The sequence below is a fragment of the Botryllus schlosseri genome, chromosome 15 (assembly GCF_051294905.1).
Source record: "Botryllus schlosseri isolate E-star chromosome 15, Bs_hap1, whole genome shotgun sequence".
Taxonomy (NCBI): domain Eukaryota; kingdom Metazoa; phylum Chordata; class Ascidiacea; order Stolidobranchia; family Styelidae; genus Botryllus; species Botryllus schlosseri.
The window spans coordinates 23,194,561-23,219,102 of NC_137250.1; the positions used below are offsets into that span (position 1 = coordinate 23,194,561).

The 24,542-nt window shown below is 39.5% G+C and overlaps 3 protein-coding genes across 3 annotated transcripts in view; 1 reads left to right on the forward strand and 2 right to left on the reverse strand.

The window, feature by feature from the left end:
- Window positions 1-24,542, forward strand: part of LOC145456710 (WD repeat-containing protein 19-like) — a 392,619-nt gene that overhangs the window by 350,281 nt on the left and 17,796 nt on the right. The window contains exons 19-24 of the mRNA XM_080334813.1: window positions 425-544; window positions 1,104-1,209; window positions 1,388-1,516; window positions 2,236-2,394; window positions 3,215-3,345; window positions 4,043-4,215. Coding sequence (XP_080190939.1) covers window positions 425-544; window positions 1,104-1,209; window positions 1,388-1,516; window positions 2,236-2,394; window positions 3,215-3,345; window positions 4,043-4,215 — 818 coding nt within the window. The remainder of the gene's footprint in view (window positions 1-424; window positions 545-1,103; window positions 1,210-1,387; window positions 1,517-2,235; window positions 2,395-3,214; window positions 3,346-4,042; window positions 4,216-24,542) is intronic.
- LOC145456715 (organic cation transporter protein-like) lies at window positions 5,524-11,524 on the reverse strand. Its single transcript, XM_080334818.1, has 11 exons — window positions 10,414-11,524; window positions 10,262-10,347; window positions 9,926-10,156; window positions 9,032-9,186; window positions 8,798-8,966; window positions 8,140-8,277; window positions 7,979-8,080; window positions 7,631-7,845; window positions 6,637-6,745; window positions 6,111-6,241; window positions 5,524-5,933 (listed from the first exon to the last, which is right to left on the reverse strand). Exons 1-11 carry the CDS (start codon window positions 10,621-10,623, stop codon window positions 5,830-5,832), a joined length of 1,650 nt encoding a protein of 549 aa, XP_080190944.1. The 5' UTR covers window positions 10,624-11,524; the 3' UTR covers window positions 5,524-5,829.
- Window positions 13,361-24,438, reverse strand: LOC145456714 (solute carrier family 22 member 1-like). The gene is made up of 10 exons (XM_080334817.1): window positions 22,452-24,438; window positions 21,738-21,968; window positions 20,801-20,955; window positions 20,566-20,734; window positions 20,329-20,466; window positions 20,168-20,269; window positions 17,014-17,228; window positions 15,611-15,719; window positions 14,931-15,061; window positions 13,361-13,980 (listed from the first exon to the last, which is right to left on the reverse strand). Exons 1-10 carry the CDS (start codon window positions 22,757-22,759, stop codon window positions 13,877-13,879), a joined length of 1,662 nt encoding a protein of 553 aa, XP_080190943.1. The 5' UTR covers window positions 22,760-24,438; the 3' UTR covers window positions 13,361-13,876.

Sequence of the window (24,542 nt, forward strand, 5' to 3'; positions counted from 1 at the left end):
CCGAGCATTTAGGAAGCTGCCGGAAGATGTAAAAAAAAGTTGCAAACGCTTGCTCTAAATTAGCGCAAGCGCGCAAAATCTACGAGTACTCTGAGAAAGTAAAAAGTACTGCGATACTAACAATCTCTGGTTACACGTGTCCAGATGCAGCCTTTCTAGTTTATTTTGTGTTCAAACATAGAAATATGGCTGTAAAGCTGTTTAAGTAAATCCTGTGGAGTTTTATAAATGTAATTTAAATTAAATGCCTACCTTTTGAATACCGGCTCAATATATCGCGTTTATCGGTAAAGGTACTAGATAATGGTGCAATGGCTACTTTGACGTCCCCTGGGTACGTTATCATTCGTTGAAATTCACCTTGAGCTGGTCCGAACAGTAGTTATTTTTTCTTTCTAAACTGACTGGAGGTCGTTTGATTCAGGAACGCCAAGGATTTCGAAAGTGAGATCAGGGTTTATCTCGATCATCTTCATAAACCGGAAGAAGCCGTAAGAATCGTCAAGGAAACCGGTTCCATCGACGGCGCTAGTATGGTTGCAAGGTACTCGCTTTTCATTGGGAAAGTAATTTTGGAATCAACATTCAAAATTTACAATTGAATAATATATTCATATCGAAATAAACCCAAAGATTTTCGGCTGACACTCGTCAGAGGTAATCATTAGCAACTGGTAGAGAATTGGAACGAACATTGTATATCAACAATCGTATCACCAAACATGACGTCAGTGACTTAAAAAGTTGGAATAATCCAACGAACAGATGGCTTAAGGTCGATGTACTATTTTTAGCGTCGACTTTCATCAAAACGTGCCAATCTAGTCTGCGCCAACAAGAAGAAGGTCTTCGCGTATGATCCACAAATAGTATTTTGATCTTTAAAAACCATCTGCTTGCCTCGATTATCCAAATTTTGTGCTGGCGACGCTATATTTTGCGATAGGGTTGTTGACATACAATGTCCTTTACTATTCTCTGCTATTTTTTGATGGAGTTGGCCGGAAATATCTGGGTTTATTTCAGTATGAATACATTATTCAATGGAATATTCAAGTTCTGTACCACTTAGAGTCTCTCCAATACACTTTTGTATATCACAGGTTTTTTATTCGCCTCGGCGATTACGCGTCTGCAATACAGTTTTTGGTTCTCTCGAAATGCAACGACGAAGCTTTTCAAATGGCTCAGCAACACGGCCAGATGGAGGTGACTTTGCATATTTTAATGTTAGTGCAGTAAGCTTAAGCTGAAACGCTTTGCCCTGATTATTCAAAATTTCATGAAATTTTGAAATCTCTACTTGTTGCTGACGTGCGTCAGCCGGAAAATATTCGGGTTCATTTCAATATCAATATATCATTCAATACGCGACACTTGAATATAGATCTACGCTGAAATTATCGGTGATGACGCGACTACAGACGACCTTCAAAGCATCGCCGTACATTTTGAGAACGAAAAGAATTATTTCCTGTGCGGAAAATTCTACTTCCTCGCAGGACTCTACAACAAGGTATGTTGACCAGAGGTGATCATTGTTGATACTCAAGTACAAATAGGAGTGGTATTGTCACAAATTTTCATATGCTGATAAAATTTGGTGATGAGATTGTTGATATGCAAAGAGCAAGCAATATTGAGTACTCTATGCCGATTTTTGAGTTAAAAAAGATGAAGCGAGAGTGGAAGTAGTATCCAGGGTTGTAACCAAGTCACAAGGTTCTGAGTCACAAGTCAATTTTACTTTATATTGTTGACTCGAGTACAGTCCGAGCCATAGTCTTGAGAACCCAGTTCGAGTCCAAGTCATAATGTTTAATGTCCGTTGTCGAGTTCAACTTCCTTTCTTGAAACTCGTGGGTGATATCAAAGGCCTCACATTTATAATACAGGCGTTTTTTCACACTTGAGATGTTTATTCAAACACAAAATACAGTTTCTGGGCCTATTTTTCAAGTGTAGGTCCTGATGCACGAAACTTGAATCAAATCATATAGAATCTCTTGGTTCATGCGCAATGACTCGAGCACAAGTCGAGTCAATACGCAAAGTAACTCAAGGTGAGTCGAGGTGTTTCCTGCTTTTAAGAAAACAACTTGTGTCAAGTCGAGTCAACGAAAGAGTCATGAGTCATGACTGGAGTCATTAAAACCTGATCATCACAACTTTGTAACTAATCGCCTCTGCTGGCGACTCATTGCGCAAGTTGCGACAACCCTTGGAATTTTGCAGGCAATGAAATATCTGATCAAAGCCGCGATGTCGCAGACCATGTCGGACGACGTGCAGTCGATCGAACTGGCCATCAAGACGGCTTCCAAAGCGGAAGACAAGTCGTTGAATCAGACTCTCATTTCTTTCCTGGTCGGAGAAACCGACGGAGTCCCGAAAGTAGGTATCTGGTCTAAGACTTGTACAAACTACTGGATCAATGTACAACTAGAACTAGAACTATTCCATTTTCAAAAATCGACACTAGAATTAGAATTAATGGATTTTTGAAATCCACAACTAGAACTACTTACTATTCAAAACTCACAACTAGAACTAAAACTACTCAATTTTCAAAAATAGAAACTAGAATTAAAACTGATGTCTTTTTTTTAAATCCACAACCAGAACTACTTACTATTCAAAAACTCACAACTAGAACTAAAACTACTCAATTTTCAAAAATCGAAACTAGAATTAGAACTAATGTCTTTTTTTAAATCCACGACTAGAACTACTTACTATTCAAAACTCACAACTAGAACTAGAACCATTTACTTTTCGAAACTTGCGTCTAAAACTGGAACTACTCGCTTTTCAACAATCGAAACTAGGACTACTCTTTTTTTAAAAATCCACAACTAGAACTGGAACTAAAACCTCTTACTTTTCAAAACTCATGGCTAGAACTGGAACTACGCTTTATTGACAATCCGCACCTAGAACTAGAACTAGAACTAGAACTATGCACCCTTCAAAACCAGCAACTAGAACTATAACTACTTTTTATTCAAAACTCACAGCTAGAATTAGAGCTAGAACTACTTCACCTTTAAACTCGCAGATAGAACTAGAACTACTCACTTTTTTAGAACTAGAACTAGAATCACTCAAAATACCAGAAGTTAGTTGACCGTCGTTTAACTAGTCAGGTAGTTTGTGCAAGTCTGAGCTGATCTGATTTGCAAAATATCGGAATCATCCATATGCTTTCGTTCAGGACCCAAAACATCTGTTCCGTTTGTACATGGCTTTGAAAAGGTATCAAGACGCGGCTCGGACCGCACTCATTATTTCAAAAGAAGAACAAAGCGCAGGAAGTTACCTCGGCGCCCACCATCTGCTCTACAGGCAAGAAGCAGACGCTTGATTAGACATTTGAGAGTGCGCTGCTATGAAAAACTAACGTTGAGCATGCAACACTCGTGTATTTTTATTCTATTATTTAAATTTTCAAACAAAACATTGTATTATAGTCATCAAGTTTTATGAAGATCATATATCACTCTATGGAACTCTGGCTCATGTCGCCTGGTGTAGTTAAAAACAGCTTTTTTCCTCAAATTTTATTGTGTATTCCATAAAATTGCTAAGTTGGCTAAAGAAACGCTGCACACCAAATTTGGATCAATTCAAACCTGTAGAAGCAAAGCTATTAGAATTAAAAAAATGTTTTTCATCAAATTTGTTAGGTTGGCTATAAAGTTGAATTTAAATTAAAAGAAATTTAATGTTTTGAAAAAACACCCCCATACCCCATGAAATTGTTATATTGTCTGAAAATAGTTGCGTAACAGATCTTGCTCAAATGCAACATGTAGAAGTTATAGGGGTTGGAAATTGTGATTTTGAAATAAAAGTTTTGTGCTGTCGGTCTTTCTAATCCCACAATTCGAAATTTTGCACCCCATTAACTTTGCTTCTACTAGTTGGAATTGATCGAAATTTGTCACACACGGTTTTTTCAGACTGCCCAACAATTTCATATCGTTGACAGTTGAATTATTTGTGAACACGCAAACCGCCAACCCATTCCCTTTCTCTGCAGCATGATGAAAGAGCTGAGGAACAGGGGCATCAAGATTCCCTCGGAAATGGAGAGCAGCCTCCTGGTCCTGCATTCCTACATCCTCGCCAGGAGCCACATCAAACGCGGGGATCACCTCAAAGCGGCCAGGATGCTCATCAGGGTGGCCGAGAACATCTCGAAGTTTCCGGGCCGTGAGTCGCGTTTGTGTTTTCGCAGCTCGCTTATCAAATAGACATACAGCCGCACAGTTTATACCAAATCAGATTAGAATTGCAGGATTCACAAATTTTTAAACATTTACTTCGATCCGTAATTAGAGAAATAGAACAAAAATCAATTTCAGTTCATATCAAATCAGTATTCATCCTCATAAGCATAGCAATGGCTGGCTTTAAATGTGGCATTTAAAGGAAAACCAGAAATTAGATAACAATTAGAATTATAGTCAATGTACTCACTATATGCCACTGACATCATACTGTACAGTAGGGTTTTCCAAAATTTGGAAAATCTTAAAAAGTCTCCGTGATTGTGTCTCATTCTATAGATTACTGATAAAAAAACAATAATTAGCCTGAAAGAAGCTTACAGGAAAGCCGTTAAATTAAGATTTCGGTCAAAGTGTTTGAAAGTAGCTGCTCAAGAATGGGCGTGCCACCGACCATAGAACGGCGAGAAGACTAGTAATCAAAATACAACGGCTCTTGATTGGCTAATCGGCTATGCTCCAATGATCACGGCAGCAGCAGCTTGCTGATTAGGTGTTCAAGAAGTCTGCTACCGGCGGGGATTCTGAGTGCGCATTGTTAGTATTTTGGCATGTGATGATTTAAGATGAATTCAGGACATGCTGAGTTACGAAATACATGATGAACAAACAACACCTGCTTCACAGAAGCTTTCGCAGCATGACTGCTTTAGTGTGAAGGAAACGGCTGAAACCTACATGCCGGTCGGTGGCACGCCCATTCTTGAGCAGCTACTTTCAAACGCTTTGACCGAAATCTTAACGGCTTTCCTGTAAGCTTCTTTCAGGCTAATTGTTGTTTTTCATCAATAATCTATAGAATGAGACACAATCACGGAGACTTTTTGAGATTTTCCAAATTTTGGACAGCCCTACTGTACAGTTCTCCTGTAGCATTTTCAGAAAACCAGAAGTTAGATTAGAATTAAAGGGGCACTGCATTCTGAAAATGATGTGGTCTCAAATTGAAGGGCAAAACGAAAACAAATTTTTGCCCGCTGCCTTTTTCTTCAGAACGCCACCGTAATGGAGGTGCAATTTATTGAAATCTTCACAGGACCTTCATGCTCCAGCTTCCTTCAATTTGAGACCACATCATTTTTAGAGTGCAGTGCCCCTTTAAAATGACAACGCAGAGAGGTTTCACAATTAGATTAGAATTAGATCGCTGGCATTTCGCTTTCATTAGTCCAATTAGACAACCAGAATTATCCAAGTCTGGGACAAACTTCAGAAATAAGCAGCCTACAGATACAGGCATTTTTGTATATCGTTTATTATAAAATTCCGATCGATTCAAAACGATACAAGATTGTTACACAATGAAAAAATAGGATGGTACTGTCTTTCAAACAGACACCCACCTTGACCTCTACAATTGTGTAAGTAAGACGCTGAATGCAGAGTAACGAAAGATAAACATGAAAGTACAATACAATATCAGGCGAATAATGTATTCATACTTTAGACCCAAAGCTTTTCGGGCTGACCGTCTCATCAGGGGTTGCCAATGGTCTCGAGTACGGACAAATATTTCACTCTTAATCGCTCTTAAAATTTATAAACTGATGCCTTTCCGCTTCTTCCCAAACTGTTCGGCCTCTTGTAGCGTTTCTGGAATCTTCTTACCGAGAACTTCTGGCAGGAGGAGCGCCAAGATTCCTAAATGCGACGAGTTGTGAACATACTGTTACAAAATCCTGGATTTTTAAACCAGAACTGGAACTACTCACTTTTCAGAATCCACAAACTAGAGCTAGAACTAAAACTACTTAAAAAATAAACAGTTTATTGACTGTCAACTTGTGAGGTTTGTGAAACCCCACTTATTTTACTCACCAGCCATGACACCCATGATACCAAACACGACATACGGCACCGCAAATCCAAGCACGTCTAGCATGGCAACAAACGGTGCAGTCATTCCTCCGAGCCTGGCGCAGCTGTTGCATATTCCGTGCCCGGCATTTCTAAAATGGATTGTGGGACATTTGTATCGTGATTATGGCAGGTCACAATAAATAGGGCCAGGGTTGCGACAAAGTCACGAGGTTCTGAGTCGCAAGTCAGTCACGCAGGTATAGTTTTGACTCGAGTCAAGTCGAGGCGTTTTCAATTCACCGCCGAGTCAAGTCCGAGTCCAAGTCGATTCATAGTGTTGTGACTCGAGTCCAAGTCGTTGTGTTCACTGTTCAGTTTTGGGTTCGAGTCATGCACAGTGACTTGAGTACAAGTCGAGTCGATACATGTATTGAGTCGAGTCGAGTCGAGTCATTTTACGCATTTGAAAAAATGACTCGAGTCGAGTCACCAAAAAATCGTGACTCGAGTCGTTGCAACCCTGCACACCACTCGTTGCACCCACCGAGCTGTGGTGGGATATAATTCGGTCGCATAGATCCAGGCGATGCTGAATCCCATTGAAACGAAAAATTTGCCGACGCTAGCCAGTGTGACGTTCAGCCAGGGAATCTCTGAAATTCATGCACGCCTTGCTGAAATTCATCTTCACTAATCGTGACTAGGGCTGTGTAGGTGCACGATTATATGAGTACTCACAGTCACATCTGAACCGAGTATTGATTTAATTCTATTAATTTGAGTTGAGCAGTTAGAGATGAATTTTTCCAGTACTGAAATTACAGCGTACATTCCTTGCTATTTTAAAACAAGACTATTTATAAACAGAAATTTTAGTTTCAATACCGTTTTCTACTATTGATGGCTGTAAACTTCGATTGGTCTTATCGCAGCATACAAAACGTGTAGCACAAGGTTACGCATTAGGGCGGAGTGATAAAAACAGCCGGCAACCCCCAAAAATTTGACTGCATTTTGGCTATAACTCGTTTTGTGTTCCCAATAGAGAAAACTGTCTTCTTAAGACGGATAGAAACAAGATGTTTTGTCACCTTTTAAGCTATATTTCTTGACCCCATGACCAGTGGTTTCCGAGACGGGCAATTTTACCCGCGCAGAAATTGGGGGGTTACTGGCTGGAAAAGGGGGGCAATCCCCCAAATTCACTTTTTATTGAAGTTTTAGGTCATTTGTCGGGATTTTAGAGCCTCCTTTTTTCGATGTAAAAGAAACTTTTTTTACTCCATTACGCAGACAATAAATTATCTGTGAATTGTGAAATTATCAGCGCACACAAAGTGCAATAAAATAGGGTGATTGAAAAGTGCCAAATCGTATTTACGTGATGCAAAACTGGCATTATATTTTTTGTGGTCGCACGAAAGCTACATATTTGAATCTTCAACATCATTCATACAGTCGTGATGTTGTGAACGAGTGATATTCGAACACTCAGGCACTCGATTTTGCCGAGCCATCATCGTTACATGATAACTCACCCTTTGGCACAAACATGATGCAAATGCAAACTGTTCCACTGCAAATCATAGTCGAGGCTAAAGATGGCCGTCTTCCCCACTTCTGTAGCGTCAGTATTGATAGATAGAGTGCTGGAAATTCGACCAATGCAGACAGTAGCAGATTGATGAACGGATTGTCTCCGATCTCGCCCGAGTTCATCGTCAGACCGTAGTACAGCATCGAGGCAGCGGACCTTCACCATATCAACAATGTTTGAATAAGACGGACACTTCTCGCCTTGAATCATTACAATCGGTACTTTTCTTGGATTTGAATATACGAATCATTGACCTAAGCACTGCTGATAAATACAATTGCCTACTTACCATATGTAGAATTGGATCAGACTTTTTTTCCTCATATTCGGTAACTTAACGATGTCAAGAATTGTGTCTCTCTTCATTACTGTATGCTCGCCATCTTTTTCACTGCGGACGATCAATCACATGATTCTGTTTCAGGATATGCGGTGTCTTATTATCATCACCTGTTTGCCAGTTGATGCAACTTTTGTATTTCTTCACTGTCTTTCTTTTCTTTCCCGTTCATGAACCTCTTAATGATTCTGCTGGCTTTTCGGTGTTCTCCTTGCGACAGTAACCAACGTGGCGATTCAATCATATGCCTGAAAATTGATCGCCGATGGCTAGTGCTGGGTAAAATCCAGGATTGTAACCAAGTAACAAGGCTCCGAGTCACAAATCAATCTCACTTTTACAGTTTTGACTCGAGTCAGATCGAGTCATTTTCAATCCACCACCTAGTCAAGTCCGGGTCCAAGTCCATAATATCGTGATTTTCACTTTCTGGCCTTGTTTTCCAAGTATCAGGACTGATAGACGAAATACTAATAATATGGTGACTTTACTATTCTTTGAAGTTACCATGAAATGTCTGTCTTGGCCGTCCTAGTCTCGAGTCATATGACTTGGTTCGAGTCATGCACAATGACTCGAGTACAAGTCGAGTCAATACACAAATTGACTCGAATCGAGTCATTTTATGCATTTGAAAAAATGACTCATGTCACCAAATTGCTTGAATCTTTTTGCCCAGCCCTGCAGATGACCGTCACCGTCTTGTATGCCATCAAGCATATTTCTGGACTAACATATATATCCCAACAAAGTACTAAAATCTCTCACCATGACACGAGAAGAAGGGTGAATCCGGGTATCGATATCCACAACTGAAGTCTCCGCCATTCTCTCTTAAAGTATGACAACGCCGTTAAGATGCACACTCCAACCGCAAACATAGCATTCATGCTTTGGCACACCCACGGCTTGTGTGTCGGCTTCACTATTTCTGAAGCTGAAATTTTCGTTTTTGCAAAGTCTCTTATTTGCTTCTAATTTCTTACTGAAAACTTGACTTACCTAGTACGTAAGCACTTGCCAAAGATCCCATGATATTCATCCCGATTATGAATCGTGCGATTGTGAACTGAAGGAACGATTTTGTGAATGCCGTGACAATTCCTGCTCCAACGGAAATTGCCATCGGCGCAATGGTTGCCATTCTTCTTCCAAACCTCAAATTTAGCGAATAATATGATTAGCTTATAAAATCAGCTTGATGCTGTCATAAGGATTGTCTATGGAGTCGAGCTATTTTGATGAAGTACTTTGTTTATTCCTTTCTACCGGATTGTGTCCCTAGTGCTTTTTTCAAATTCACCTGGCTACTTGATAAAATTGCTAGGTTGCCTAAAGAAAAACACTGTACATCAAATTTGGCTCAATTCCAAACTTTGGAATCATTGCTATGAGTGGATAAAGTTTCGTTCGGATTTATTAAATGGAAATGAAAAATTTCAAATTTTATTGGCTACCCCATGTTTGGTTATCAAAAATGATGTATAGCAATTTTAACTCAGTTTCAATCCCCAGAAGTGAAGCTTATGGAGTAGAATTTTTCATTTGAAAAAAGTTTTATGACTAATAATTGAAGAATTTGCCAATAAATACTATGATATTTTTCAAATCCCAAATTTTCTTCCGCAATAACTTCGCTTCTCCGTGTTGGAATTGACCCACATTTGATATGCAACGTTCTGATCAGGATATCTAACAATTTTATCAAGTAGCCTGTAGAATTTCAAAAAATGTTATTTTTGAACACCCTTCCCCTACAGTCCAATGCGGTATCTGGGAAATTGAGTTTTCTCGTTGTTATTTGGAATACAATTCTATGCATTCACTCCCATGAGAATCAGGTAAAATGTTGTTCTGTGGTAAACAAATTTCAATCTATCCATTTCACATCCTTACCTGTCGGATATTTGACCCCACGCCGTGCATCCCAGCATCACCCCTGTCATAAAAACTGCCTGCGACAGCCTTCCCTGTTGTTTATGGTCGCAAACAAGGTTAAACTCGCTCACAACAGTTGTGTCGAACAGTGATGTATCGTAAGTCCAATTATCACACTTTTCGAACACAGGATTTAGAGTTTGATTGCCAGACGTCCAGAATGTACAGTCGATTGTTTGATGAGTGAACCTTGAGATATCAATTTAGTGGTGTTAACTTTACATTGTAGCCACCATGACGATTCATGCATCATTCTGTGTTTGATGTTTTTACGTTTTAGTTATCACGTCTTACCGTGTGCATTGATCTAGTTTGCCCGATTCTTCTTTCAAAGACCTTGAGCTCTCTGTCATTTCCTCTGTCCAAGTAATGTTGCATTCCTTGAAAACATTGATAAAAACATTTTGACTTTATTCTACATGAAATTCTGAATGCTTGCTACTGACTTTCGTTATTCCTTCTTGAATGGGCATTGAGCATTGATGAAGTTGATTATATCCAAGGAAAACCATTGCTGTCATGTGCATCCCGGCCATTAATCCAGTGATCGCGAGCATCGATAGTTGTGTCCATTGCAATCGCGTTATAACCCCGATGTCATTCAATATCACGTCAAAATTAACCATGATTGCTATTGAACAGTGACATTTGGTCATACATTTCGGTAAACTTCCAATACTGACATTCTGTGTAATACCCTCTATTCTGTGTGGTAATTTTAATGTTCGAAACTACTATGTTACATAACATACTATGTAATGTTGTGAAGTTCGATGAGATCTTTCTCTCCCCCAACAATTTTTGCAGCAACTGAGGGTGAATTCATATTACACTAGCATATAAACAGTTGAGGGTTGGGATTGCCCAAAAGGTCAAAACTCAAAAGTCATTGCGACTGAGGCATTGATGTAGAATTTTACTGGCTCCACCTCTGGATATCTAAATCACCAATACTGTAAAACATAGGAAAATATTGCAAAATACCTGTCGCAACACAAATCTCAACTGATTTCTTGTCAAGATCTAAAACTCTATGACTTAAATCCATATGTCCATGACACAATCTTTCCTGTTGTAAATATGGTGGTGCACCTGAAAGGGGGAGAGAGTTTTCGCTCTGCACGCGTATGGCATAAATCATAACGGTTTCACGCTTTCCGCTTCATTGGTGTGTGTCGAACTGTCAGTGTTTTTGCGGGCGCCGAACCTTTTTGACTCATGAAGGTGGATATGGATGACTGTATATAGAAAATATAAGAATATCGCCACTTTCAAAATCTTTACATGTACAATAGGCTTTCATCACATCCAACTCACTTGGAATTCTTGTTTATCATAACATCCCTTCCTCTTTCTAGAGACCTTTGTATGGGAAGTTGTTGACTGATGTCCACACTCCACTTCATTTCTACCGTCATCAGGCATAACCTGACTTACATCTTTTTGAGGTTCACTCAATTGCATTACATCTTCTTCTTGGCTTGATTCTGCTGTGAACAAAGTTGTAGATATGAAGCGGGCCAAACACACAAAATCATCCAGTACCCATTATACGATGGTTGGAGTCGGTGAATAGAACCGACTCATGAAATTCTGTAGCAGAACCGACTACAAGATATATCTTTTGTGATAGAACCTACTGACGAAAAAGTTCGAATCCCACCACTGCTTGACTGCTATTATTTAACGTTATGTATTTATATACAATATACTGGTCCTGAAGGACATTTGTAATTACATAGGCTATATTATACACGCTGTAGTAGAAAGCTGGTCAAAATGATGCTGATCCAATTCTAGACCCGCAACAATGCTTACCTGATGTATTGTCTTCATTGAGTTTTTCGCTGATCTTTATCCATATATTACCTTTTTGCTGTATGTCCATATAATTCATGTGCGCAGAGTCATAGAGCACCGGGCAGTCCCGGGGGGTATCTATTAATTCTTCAATAAAATTCATATCAAATGCACTGTACACCAATACAGCATGAATATCACTGCATACAAGAAAATATGAGTGATAAGACCAGAACTAAGCCCAAACATTTTACATCTCGTAGGTGATGATGTGGAAGGACGCCATGCACCGAACTCTTGCCTATCTATCTATCTATCTATCTATCCATCTATCTATATATCAATGATTCAATATACCAGCACATCTGATGTCGTGGTTGCGGACCATCTCAAATTGCCAAATATTTTGGACTAGAAAAATTTTAGCTTTTCCAAATTAGCTTCAAATTAGAATTATAGATACACAGTATAACATTAAAACAGGTGCAAACATCAAATTTATATTTACAAGCTTATTACAATTATATATCTTGGCACTACTTTCTACCTTTTTCGATCAAAAAGTAAGTAGCAAATTATAAGTAATCTTAAAACATAGCTACTTGAGCAGATAGAGGAATTGGCAAAGCCTACTTGAGTACCCTGTAAAAGTACAGCTGTTTAAAGGAATCTTATAGTGCAACTTATTGCAACTTTTCTCCAAATTTTTCGATTTTTCATGAAACTTTTTGCAAGTTTTTTCGATATTTCATGCAACCAACTTTTTACTGGAGATATTTGGCACTATAGATCGCTTAAATTTGACGTCCTTTCTGATTTGACGTACTTTCAGGCGAGACCGACAAAAATTATATTGTCACTGGGTCAATTTTTTCAGGCCATTGATTTTGTTGAGGTCGCTAACACTGAGTTTTGCTACAGTGTCTTGGATACGGATCGATTCGAGCATCTCATAACCTGATAATTCCAAGGAAATTGCCTATTAATGCAACTTTTTAGTGCAACTTTTGTGAAAAAGAAATGCAACTTTCCACGGATTTGACTACAACAAAAACTGGCCCTATTAATTACGCAACTTCGGGTTATGAATTGCATTAAGTTTATTTTGCATCGTTTTTGTAGACAACTCAACAATTACATGGGGTTGACAGTAACATTTGGAATAAAGTTTAATTTTTTTACAATAAATTCAAAATTTTCAAACTCCAGTGCGTTCACATCTACCAGATGGAATCGAGCCAAATTTGGTGTGCAGCCTATTTTTGATCAACCTAACAATTTGCATCGGCGAATCCGCGTGATCCCGAAAAAAAGTTATTTTCGAAAAACTCGAGTGCCAGTATGTCGTACTACGTCAATTAGGATGAGATCGATGACTGGATGACTCGATATCTTCGCATCGAGTGACGAGTCAATTCATATTTCTGAAATGTCATGTTACCGAAGTGACTCGAGTCAGACAGACACGCAGGCAGACTCAGAAATGAACACTTGAACAGCCTATAAACACTCTTGATACCTTTACTTTTATTTTTACTGATTCAAGGCACCAACAAGATTGCTATACAATGTAAATTAGGATGGAAATGAGTCTAGAACTTGGCCTAGAACTTGTAAATAAGTGGCATGCACACTGAATGAAAAGTAACAAAAGATTTTATAAAATGACAATACAGTTATAAATAATACTCACATATGCATTAAGCCTTTTGACTGAACAGTAACACTCATCAGGGGTAACCGTCATCTATAATGCGAACATTCAAAAACTAAGTATCACCAAGTATGGCATCCTCAAGTCACATACGAGTGAGATGTAATGCAGACACAATCAGTACAAGTTCATGCACAATGTTCAAATGATACACAGAATATTTTATTTTTGGTGCAGACTGGGTTGATACGTAGTAATAACATAGGGCTCGAGGACATGTACAATTGTACAAATGAAGTGAATTGCGCCCATCTGCCCAGATAGGGAACATGTTTACTCACTAATAATTAGTTGACAATCAATTAACTAGTAGTCTGGTCGATAGGTGAAGCCAATACGTCAGATCCGATAGTCTCAAGCGCAGACAAATATTTCACTCTTCATCATCTTGAAATTTATAAACGAACGCCTTTGCGCTTCTTCCCAAACTCTTCGGCCTCTTGCAGAGTTTCTGGAATCTTCTTACCAAGAACTTCTGGCAGCAGGAGCGCCAAGATTCCTAAATGCGATGGCGCTCGTGAATTGTGAAGATGCTATTACATAATGCTGCTTTTTCAAAATGCGCAACTAGAACTATAACTACTCTCTTTCAAAACTAGAACCACTGACTTTGTAAGCCTCGCAACTAGAACTAAAACTAACAACCTTCAAAAGTCAACACTAGCTAACTAAAAACACAATTAACAAATAACTGATAATATGATTTATATGAATGAAAATGTGCTAAAAAATATTTCATGTAGAATCGGCATTTCAAAAGAAGGGGGTTTTGAGCAGGGATGTAATAACTCAAGTAATGACTCGACTCACGATTTTTTGATGACTCCTCTTGACTCGAGTCATTTTCTCAAAATACAGAAATGACTCGACTCGAGTCGATCAGTGTATTGATTCGACTTGGACTCGAGTCATTGCCCATGACTCGAATCAAGTCATATGACTCGAGACTCGGACGGCCAAGACCGACATTTCATTGTAATTTCAAAGAACAGTAAAGTAACCATCCTCTCGGGATTACGTCTATTGGTACTGGTAATTGAAAATGCGACCAGGAACTGTTAAAAGCGAGGAAAATTTGTATATTATAAATGCGAACCATTCGATATCACCAAACAGAGTTATAAGATTGGGTTTAACAATACTTTAACTGGAAACGGAGCAGTCAACACAATGACTTGGGCTCGGACTCTAGTCATAATACCATGACTCGGACTCGAACCTCTGCTCGATGACTTGGACTCGGACTTGGCTCGGTGGTGAATTGAAAATGACTCGACTTGACTCGAGCCAAAACCATAAAAGTGGGAATGACTTGTGACTCGGAGCTTTGTGACTTGGTTACAACCCTGGTTTTGAGTTTGAGATGGGAGCATTTTCTCTTAAGTTGGACGCCAGCTTATTAGATTCATAGTCTGTAAAAATTTGTGAAAACCCACACACTCTACTCACCCGCTATGGCACCCATGATACCAAACACGACGTACGGCACCGAAAATCCCAGCACATCAAGCATTGCGACAAACGGAGCCGTCATTCCTCCGAGCCTGGCCCAACTGCTACACACTCCGAGCCCGGTATTTCTGAAATTGACCGTGGGATATCAATGTCATTATTAGGGGTGAGCTCAATGATTTCGAGCATTGGGCTTCCAGTCAAATATTAGAGTCTGGCTCGTTATGACACAATAGCGGTATGAAAGATGTGGAAGTTGAAATATGCGTATTTTATGCCTATTTCATTACACTTTGTGACAATGCTGTGTGATGATCACCACTTCACGGATATGTAATTTCCACTAACGTGTGTAGCTTTGTATGACACGTTTCGTGTGCTGAGATACAGCCAATTGAGGTTTCGAAGCTTTGCAGTTGAAAATACTAATGGATTGGAAGTGGAACTATAATTTTTGGTGGTAAAGAACGCATAATTTCAGTCCGTGATGTTGTGATTAACACACTGCATTTTCACAAAGTGCAGTGATGAAATAGGTATGATTGGAGAAATACCCGTTTTTTCATATTGAAATAACATTGCCTTCTCTGATGTCATATAAAAGAATGGAATCACTCATGCAGTCGATTTCTCCCAGCCCAATTCATGATCGCGTTCAATCCTGGTAACTATCTCACCGAGCAGTGGTGGGATACAATTCAGCCGTATATATCCAGGCGATGCTGAATCCGATTGTAACGAAAAATTTCCCGACACTTGCCAGTGTGACGTTCAGCCAGGGAAGATCTGAAATTTTGGCAGGCAGGGTTGAAATTTATCTTCAAAATCGTGACTAGGGCTAAGCACAATGATTCGGGTACTCGAATCTGAATCAACTATTAATTCTAATGATTCGTGGCGAGTAGTGAGAGATTATATTTTTGAGTACTGATATTGCAAACTCCTTGTCAGTAAGAGTTTACCGATATTTTGTCCTAAAATGGGGTGGTGCAAATTATGCATGGCTACAACAAGCCTTGAAAAAATCTCCCTCGAAATATAACTTGAAATCGCACCTTTCTTCATGTTTGTTTTAATCGCGAGTCACATTCAGCCATCATGCCGAGTAATTCGTATTAACAGTGTTACGCGTTGCCAATTAGCGAGAAGCGTGTTGCCAATTAGCGTTTGCGCTGCACAACAGCAAGCGATCTCCTGCTGAGTTTTGGTTTGCCGTTCGTACCCGAACGAAATTAGGTCATTGATTGCTGCACGCGCGCACGGCAATCCTCGCTAATTCCTCGCGTCAACGACAGGCCTGAACAATCGCATATGCAACACGTCATGTGCGCCTGATATAATCGCTGGCCTAAATACTACAATATCATCTTCAACAGGCCTGGTGCGCACGACATAATCGGCCTGAGCACTCGTATCTGTAACAGGCCACGTGTGTGATATGTCGCTGGCCTGAACTATCGCGTCGCGGGCCTCGCAGGCTATTGCCGCCGTTAAGTGTATAATGATTAGCGATCGTTATATCATGATTGTTCAACAGTGGCATCGCAAAACAGAATGACATGGAATACTAAAACATAACTATTCATGTACTGCGAATGCATGGCGCGTACTATACATGGGTACATGCTTTTTCACAGAATTTACATGCCTTTTTAAGGGTGTGTATTATACATAGGGGCGTACTATATTTGGAAAATTACGATAGCAAAAATCAACATCGATATTATCTTCAAAACGTGATGTGATAGAATAAAAATAACGCCAGATTCGCATTCAGCGCCCCCAAATTAGTTAAAAACGAACCAAAGGAATCCTGGCGCAAAAATCGTGTAGACCAGTGTCAGCTGTGAAAGATGGATCAACCGACAGGAAATGAAATTGGTATGGTCGAAAAACTAAAATCATCTTTAATGAGATTTAGAAGCCATTATATTGTTGTGGTCGTACATATTTGAAATTTCCACACCATTCATACAGTTGTGATCTCATAATACTCGACTCTAAGCTTAACATTCAATTCAGAATTGAATCACTGAGGCATTCGGTTTCGCCCAGCCCTAATCATAGCACAACTACTCACCATTTGGCACAAACATGACACAAACGCAAAGTATCCCGCTGCAAATCAGAGAAGACACCAAAGGTTTTCGTCTCCCCAACCTCTGTACTATCGGTATCGCTAGAAGCAGTGCTGGAATCTCGACCAGTGCAGACAAGAGCAGATTGATGAACGGATTGCCTCCAAGCTCGCCCGAGTTCATCATCAGACCGTAGTACAGCATGGAGGCAGCAAACCTTCACCATAGTGTAACAATGTTTGAACAGGGTTGTGACCAAGTCGCAAGGCTCCGAGTAACAAATGAATTTTCATTTCATAGTTTTGACTCGAGTCAAGTCGAGTCCGTTTCAATACGCCACCGAGTCATAGAGTTGTGACTCATGTCCAAGTCATTTTGTTCACTGTTCAGTTTTGAGTTCAATCTGGTTCAATTCACCTTTTTCAACTCTTCTCGAGAGATATAGAACGGCTCGCATTCATGGTATCGCAATTTTGCTCAGTGCTAACAGTTTCTGGCCCTATTTTCAAATATCAGGACTGATAGAGGATATACAATATATGGGATGAGGGGGACTTTACTATTCTTCGAAATTATGGGGAAATGTCTGTCTTACCTAGTCTCAAGTCATTTTACGCATTTGAAAAAATGACTCGAGTCCAGTCAAGTCACCAAAAAATCGTGAGTCGAGTCATTACAACCCTGTATCGTACCGAGTAAAATTTTGAATTAAAAGTATGAGAGAGATGTAGTAGAGACATGAATGGAACAAGTTAACGCGCAATTATCTAATGATACATAGTGGGTTTACGAATTGTGGTAACTGTTCAATCAAGAAGAGACGAATGAAATGAGTTACATATTATTCAAATATATTCTGCGGTTCTGTACTCCAAAGTTCAGCAAAACTTGAGTATTCGTCGATTGACCACAGTATAGACCATGTCATAATCTCCTGATCACGTCTACACTTATTCACAGCTTGCAACTAATGTATAGGCCAGTGGTTCCCAACCTTTTTCATCTCGTGCCTCCCTTGGCCGAAATTTAAGCCAAAATTCCCCCCTTAGGATAAATCTGCCCGATGATTAAAAAAGGTCATTTTTACCGCGCAAACACCTGTTGACTGAGAGAATAAGACGGGCGGTACCGAGTGTTTATTTCTAGCAGTGCTGTAATAACACTTTGTAGACCTCCAAAAACAATGGTCTTAGTCCCAATCAAACAAATTCTGGAAGGCTTGACTCAACAAACCCCCACACTTCCATTTGTGTTTTCGGCTTACCATGCACCAATTGCTAATATAACTGTTGTGAAAAATCACTATGCATAAATTTACTGGTCTTGCGATTTTTTTCTCAAGTTTGCGTATGCATTTGGTCAATAATATCGGTACTTTCATATATAGGAGGGTTGACCAGACTAGAGTCTGACTCGAGTCACCATTTTCTGATGACTCGACTCGAGTAATTTTCTCAAAATACGGAAGCAACTCGACTCGAGACAATCTGGGTATTGATTCGACTTGGACTCGAGTCATTGTTCATGACTCGAGTCATTGTTCATGACTCGAGTCATTGTTCATGACTCGAACCAAGCCATATGATTTGAGACTATAAGACGGCCAAGACCGACATTTCATTGTAATTTCGAAGAACAGTAAAGTGACCAGTGTGACCACCCTATTGGAATTTCGTCTATTGATCCTGGTATTTGACAATGGGACTAGAAACTGCTCAAAGTGAGGAAAATTAGTATATCATAAATCCAAATCATTCAATATCACCAAACAGTGTTGACTGGAGTGTGACTTGGACTCGGACTCGAGACATGACCCTCTGCTCGGTGACTTGGACTCGGACTTGACTCAATGGTGAATTGAAAATGACTCGACTTAACTCGAGTAAAAACTATGAAAGTGAGATTGACTTGTGGCTCGGAGCCTCGTGATTTGGTTACAGCCTTGATATATAACATACACGGGATCAGATACCCTGCTGGAGCTCATTGAAATTTAGGACACCCATTACGTTTCGGCAACATTCCACCAAGTTTACCATGTATTTTTTTGATCGGGTAGCTGTTGATGTTCACTAAAAATAAAGCAAGGCTAGCGATCTCTTTGACTTGAATCGATGACGTTGGAATATTTTGTCACTATCTGAAAATGTTGACTTGAAAATATAAGAGAAATACTTTCACTAGAGGCCCTGTTGTGATAGATACGGCACGGCATTTGCTCGCTTAGGATATATTTGGCGTCGCTGGCCTGTAAAATTGTCTTGCGAACTGCATCACATCTGAACTAATTTTTAAAAATGGGGGGCGGGGAATTTGTATGTGAAAAAGAGATTTCAAATAGCATTTGAACATACTTTCAGCAAACAAAAAAAAACCATAAGGAGCATACGTTCGGATATAACTGGTTGACTACATGACAGTTCGGACATTAGCAATTTAGGAAATCCAATTCTAAAGTGGAATTCCTCCCTAAAAATTGCAAAATTCCCCCCAAGGGGGGAATTCCTTCCCGGTTGGGAACCACTTGTATAGGCCATATCTAGTATCTGGGTTATTCGAATCTGCGTATTATGTATTAAATTTTGAGACTAGTCAAGTATTAGAGTACCACATACGATGATGTAATAACCGTAATAGATATTACAGACTCGAAAAGCTCGAACATCTCAGGGGCGGTGAAAACAATACTTATAATCAATTTCTTATAAAAAACTAGTTTCGAGAATTGCCCCTTGAGCCACTCAAAACCATCTTGGAAGCCACGGGTTAGCTGCCTGCGATCTATCTCTTAGGAGGCTACATGGTAAATGATGCACGATACACATGCAAAATAGTTTCGTATTTCAGGAGCATGGGTTTTCGTGGCATTTTGTGTCCATTGTGCCGTTCGATCAATTGTTACTCAACAGAAATGTTCCATAAATATTTGAGGTATTGTCCATCATGTTTATACGACTCCGGAATATATGGCTGGCCAATGTTTCGGAGTTCCAATGGCTGAATTAAATGATTGAAGCTGTATCTTTCGTTGCTGAAATATTACTCTAGGTGTGAAGGCATTTGAAAACATCAGCTCTCCACTCTATACTCGTACTATTACACTTGATACACTGCTCAGATTTCTGTATCTGAATCGTTGAGACCAGCCCAACTTACCAAATGTAGAATTGGATTGCACTTTTTCTCCTCATATTCGGTAACTTTAAAATGTCAAGAATTGTGTCATTCGTCATTGCTGTGGATTCGCCCCCTTGTTCACTGCAGTCGATAAATCAAAGTATTCTAGTTCATGATATCCGGCATGTTATTAACATCACCTGTTTGTTAATTCATGTAACTTTTGTATTTCTTCACTGTCTTTCTTTGCTTTCCCATTCATGAACCTCTTTATGATTCTTCCTGCTTTTCGGTGTTTTCCTTGCGACAGCAACCAACGTGGTGATTCAATCAAATGCCTGTAATTTAATCAGCAATGGTCACCACCGTGTTGTATGCTATAAAGCAAATTTATTGACTAGTATAGACATCCGAACAACCATGCTAAAATCCCTCACCATGACACAAGAAGAAGTAAAAATCCAGGTATCGATATCCACAACTGAAGTCGTCGCCATTGTCTCTCAACGTATGACAAGGCCGGTAATATGCAGATTCCCATTGTAAACATAAGATTCATGCTTTGACAAACCCTCACCTTGTGTATAGGCCTCACTATTTCTGAACCTGAAATTTCCATTCGTATATAGTTCAGTTTTTAATATGCCTCTGATTTTCTTACTGAAAGCTTACCTAATACATAAGCACTTGAAAAAGACCCCAGTATATTCAACCCGATTATGAATCGTAGAATTGTGAATTGAAGGAAGGATTTTGTGAATGCTGTTGCAATTCCAGCTCCGATGCAAATTGCCATAGGCGCAATGGTTGCCATTCTTCTTCCAAACCTCGACAAAACACAGTGTGTTTTCTATATTGAGCCACAGTGGATCAAGCTTATACATCACAATACGCGTTTATTTCATTTGAAACTGATACGTTTAGTTCCTGATGCAGTCTCAGTTCGAGTTAGCCACTCTCTCCCTTTTAGTAGTATCGACTATAAGATGGGCATGGGTTTATATTGGGATTACTATGATATGATTATGTAATAAAATGAGTTGCGGGCTGTCATACGTATTGTCGGGGCCAGGGGTGGGCAGACCTGCTTCATGCGCGAGCCGCATATCAAAAATCTTACCATTGAAAGAGCCACAACGAAAAAATTCGAAACTACAAATTTTTGACGTCATGTCAATTGCAAATTTCTAACCCTGTAATGCTACTTTCCCCTAAATTTCACATGTCTTGCGTAAACCATACGGAAAGAAACAACACGAAAGCAATACTCATATTATTGATACGCGATAAATGCATCAGGTTAAACCTCTGAAGCAAAATGGCGAAATGCATGTACAATCATTAAAGAGCCGCAGTTTGCCCATCCGTGGTCCATGCATTCCAGCCTTGCTTGTTTCACAAGTGCGTTGTTGTTTCATTGGTTATTTTGTACCAAAATTTGTCCTTGCAGTCCAGTATGATATCCCAGAATTTGAGTTTCCTCGTTGTTATTTTGTTACAACCGTGGAAATCTCGGTTTGGAATGTAATTCTATGCACTCACTCTCAATGGGAATCAATTGAAAAAACTTTTTGAGTGAAATAAATTTCAATTTATTTCACATCCTTACCTGTCAGATAATTGACCCCACGCTGTGCATCCCAGCATCACCCCTGTCATAAAAACTGCCTGCGACAGCCTTCCCTTTTGTTTATGGTCACAAACAAGGTTGAACTCGCTCACAACAGTCGATTCAAACAGCGAAGTGTCGTAAGTCCAATTATCACATTTCTCTAGCCCATGGTCGAGAGTTTGATTGCCAGACGCCCAGAATGTACAGTTCACTGTCTGGAGAATCAACCTTGAAATATCAATTCAATGGTGTCACTGCAACATGGTAATTGCCATATCCTGCACTTTTTTTCAAATTTTGTGCCATTGTCAGTTTGATGTTGATTTAAGTAGACTAGTACTATGTAGGGCTTGGCAAAATCGAGTGCCCGAGAGATTTTAATTTTTCGATCATACCTATTACATTGCGTATTGTGACAATGCTGGGGGTTGATTAGGACTTCACAGATACGTTATTTCCACTAACTGCACTACATGTTTCATATGCCGCGCTATATCATCAATTGAGGCTTCAAGCCTTCCACAGTGGAAAATAGTATCGAAGCTATAATTCCTGTTGATAAATTAACTTTTAGCGGCAAGGAGTGTATAATTTTAGGAACTCAGAAAAATCTTATACCACTCGACTCAAATCATTAGAATGAACACTCGATTTAGATTTGAGTACCTGGATCATTGTGCCCAGCCCTATAAATATGAAGTGACGTCTTACCGTGTGCATGGATCCAGTTTGCCTGGCTCTCCTTTCCATGAGCTAGACCTCTCTGTCAGCTCCTCTGTCCAACTAATGTTGCATTCCTTGAAAACATTCGTTATTTGATCTTTACCGGGCATTGAGCATTGATGAAGCTGATTGTATCCAAGGAAAACCATTGCTGTCATGTGCATCCCGGAAATTATTGCAGGGATTGCGACGATCCATAGTTGTGTCCATTGCAATCGCGTTATAACCCCAATTTCATTCAATATTATGTCAAAATTAACCATATCGCTTGGATGATCGCTGTTGAACAGTGACATTGGTCATGCGTTTCCATAGCTGACATTCACTGGCAGCTATGTGGTATGTTCTGTTCACTGTATTAATTTTCACCTCATTATTTCTCATGCATAATTCGGTCGATCCATTACGTTCCCGACCATGTTATTACCATAATATTCGTCTTCAAGTCATTTCTCAAGTTTCTGTACAATTTCATGCCGCAAATTTTGATGTTCTAGTCACAACATTGTTTATAATGTGTCGTTTGTTCGAAACTACTATGTTACATAACACACTATACAGCTCGCAGTCAACTAGTCCTTCCATAATTGTATAGTAAAGAACATATCAACATGCCTCTCTCACTTGCAAAAGTGAATTTGTGATTCGAACCACATTCCACACGTGATAGCCTGAGGCAGATGTGGTTGCTACTCACCAACTTGAGAACACGCAATTCGGCGGGAAAACCAATTTTCGGAACCCGACGTATGCGTAAATAGATAAATGTAAATGTTATTACACCGCAAAGTCACTCAATAATTTGAACCTGAAATAATAGCCAGCGCTCAGCAGCAATTACTATCTCTTGCAAAGTCATACACGCATAAGCAATGGTAGTACAATCAACGTCTGTAACCAAATCTTTCCCACTCCCATTTTCACCTTATCGCAATCTTGTGGTGTTTTGAATTGATAAAAATACTTGGAAAACAAACCATATCTATATTGTCGGCTAGAGTTCCGCAATTTTTGCAGCAACTGAGGGTGAATCCAAGTTTCTCTTGAAAATAAAACATTTGTGTGCCCTGAAGTCGACTTATAGCAAAATACACCAAACTAGGTTTGAGCCAACAGATTACCCCTGATGAATGTCAGCCGCCTTAGCCTATACGCATAGCCTTGATGAATCTCTGCATTAAATCGGAGACTTGAAATTGACTCGAAGATGAGGGATGGCTTCACTAACGACTCAACTTGATTCAAGTCAAAAGTTGCAGCTACTCGAAGGTAATTACTTGATCCCAACACTGTAAAGTGGAAATACAGGCTCTAGAACGCTGACTTGCAGTGCACCGTCAGTGACCATTTCTGGATGAGGATAAGTTGTTGGAGAAATTGATGACGACCAGGGAGGAAACCTTTCATCAGGGCCACGGAAACTGTATTAAACCAGCCTTGAGGCTTGACTACAGTGAATATCGATTGAATTTCAAGGAGACAGATTATGAACATTTTGGTGGCTTTTGAGTTCTGCTGTTGCAAGACGTGCTCCACCTGATTATATCTATTTGGAATTCATTGCAAAAATAAAAGTCTCCCGAATTATTGCGTTGATCTGTTTAAACCCATCCTTCTCTAATGCCAATATTAAATCTTTCTGATCCAGGGTTGTAACCAAGTCACAAATTTTCGAGTCACAACTCAATCTGACTTTTATGGTTTTGATTCAAGTCAAGTCTGAGTTCAAATCAGGAAGCAGAAGCTCGAGTCCGAGTCTTAACTCGAATAGGAGTCCAAGTCATTGTGTTCACTTTTCATTTTCGAGTTCAAATCATGTTCAAACCACTTTTTTGCAACCTTGCTTGGGTGTTGTCGAACGCCTCACATTCATAGTACACTAATTTCCTCACCCTTAACAGTTTCTGGTCCTATTTTTAAAGTGCCAGTACTGATAGTTACCGTATTTTGAGAAAATGATTCTAGTCAAGTAGAGTCACCAAAAATTCGCGACTTCACTCTAGTCATTACAACCCTGTTCTGACCTCTCTTGGCACTGGAAATCTTGAAGAATGTTGAATTATTATATGGTGCTAGAAA

Bases quoted from the DNA above. Each gene is read 5' to 3' on its own strand.
- LOC145456714 (XM_080334817.1), bottom strand. From the start codon at position 22,759: ATGTCACTGTTCAACAGCGATCATCCAAGCGATATGGTTAATTTTGAC. The intron at 20,270-20,328 runs GTGATGTTAATA...TATCGACTGCAG, and splicing joins TTACATGAATTAACAAACAG to TGAACAAGGGGGCGAATCCA. The intron at 15,720-17,013 runs GTGAGTAGTTGT...CCAAAATTTCAG, and splicing joins TGTCATGTTTGTGCCAAATG to ATCTTCCCTGGCTGAACGTC.
- LOC145456715 (XM_080334818.1), bottom strand. From the start codon at position 10,623: ATGACCAAATGTCACTGTTCAATAGCAATCATGGTTAATTTTGACGTG. The intron at 8,967-9,031 runs GTAAGTCAAGTT...CGAAAATTTCAG, and splicing joins GGCAAGTGCTTACGTACTAG to CTTCAGAAATAGTGAAGCCG. The intron at 5,934-6,110 runs GTGAGTAAAATA...CGTCGCATTTAG, and splicing joins TATCATGGGTGTCATGGCTG to GAATCTTGGCGCTCCTCCTG.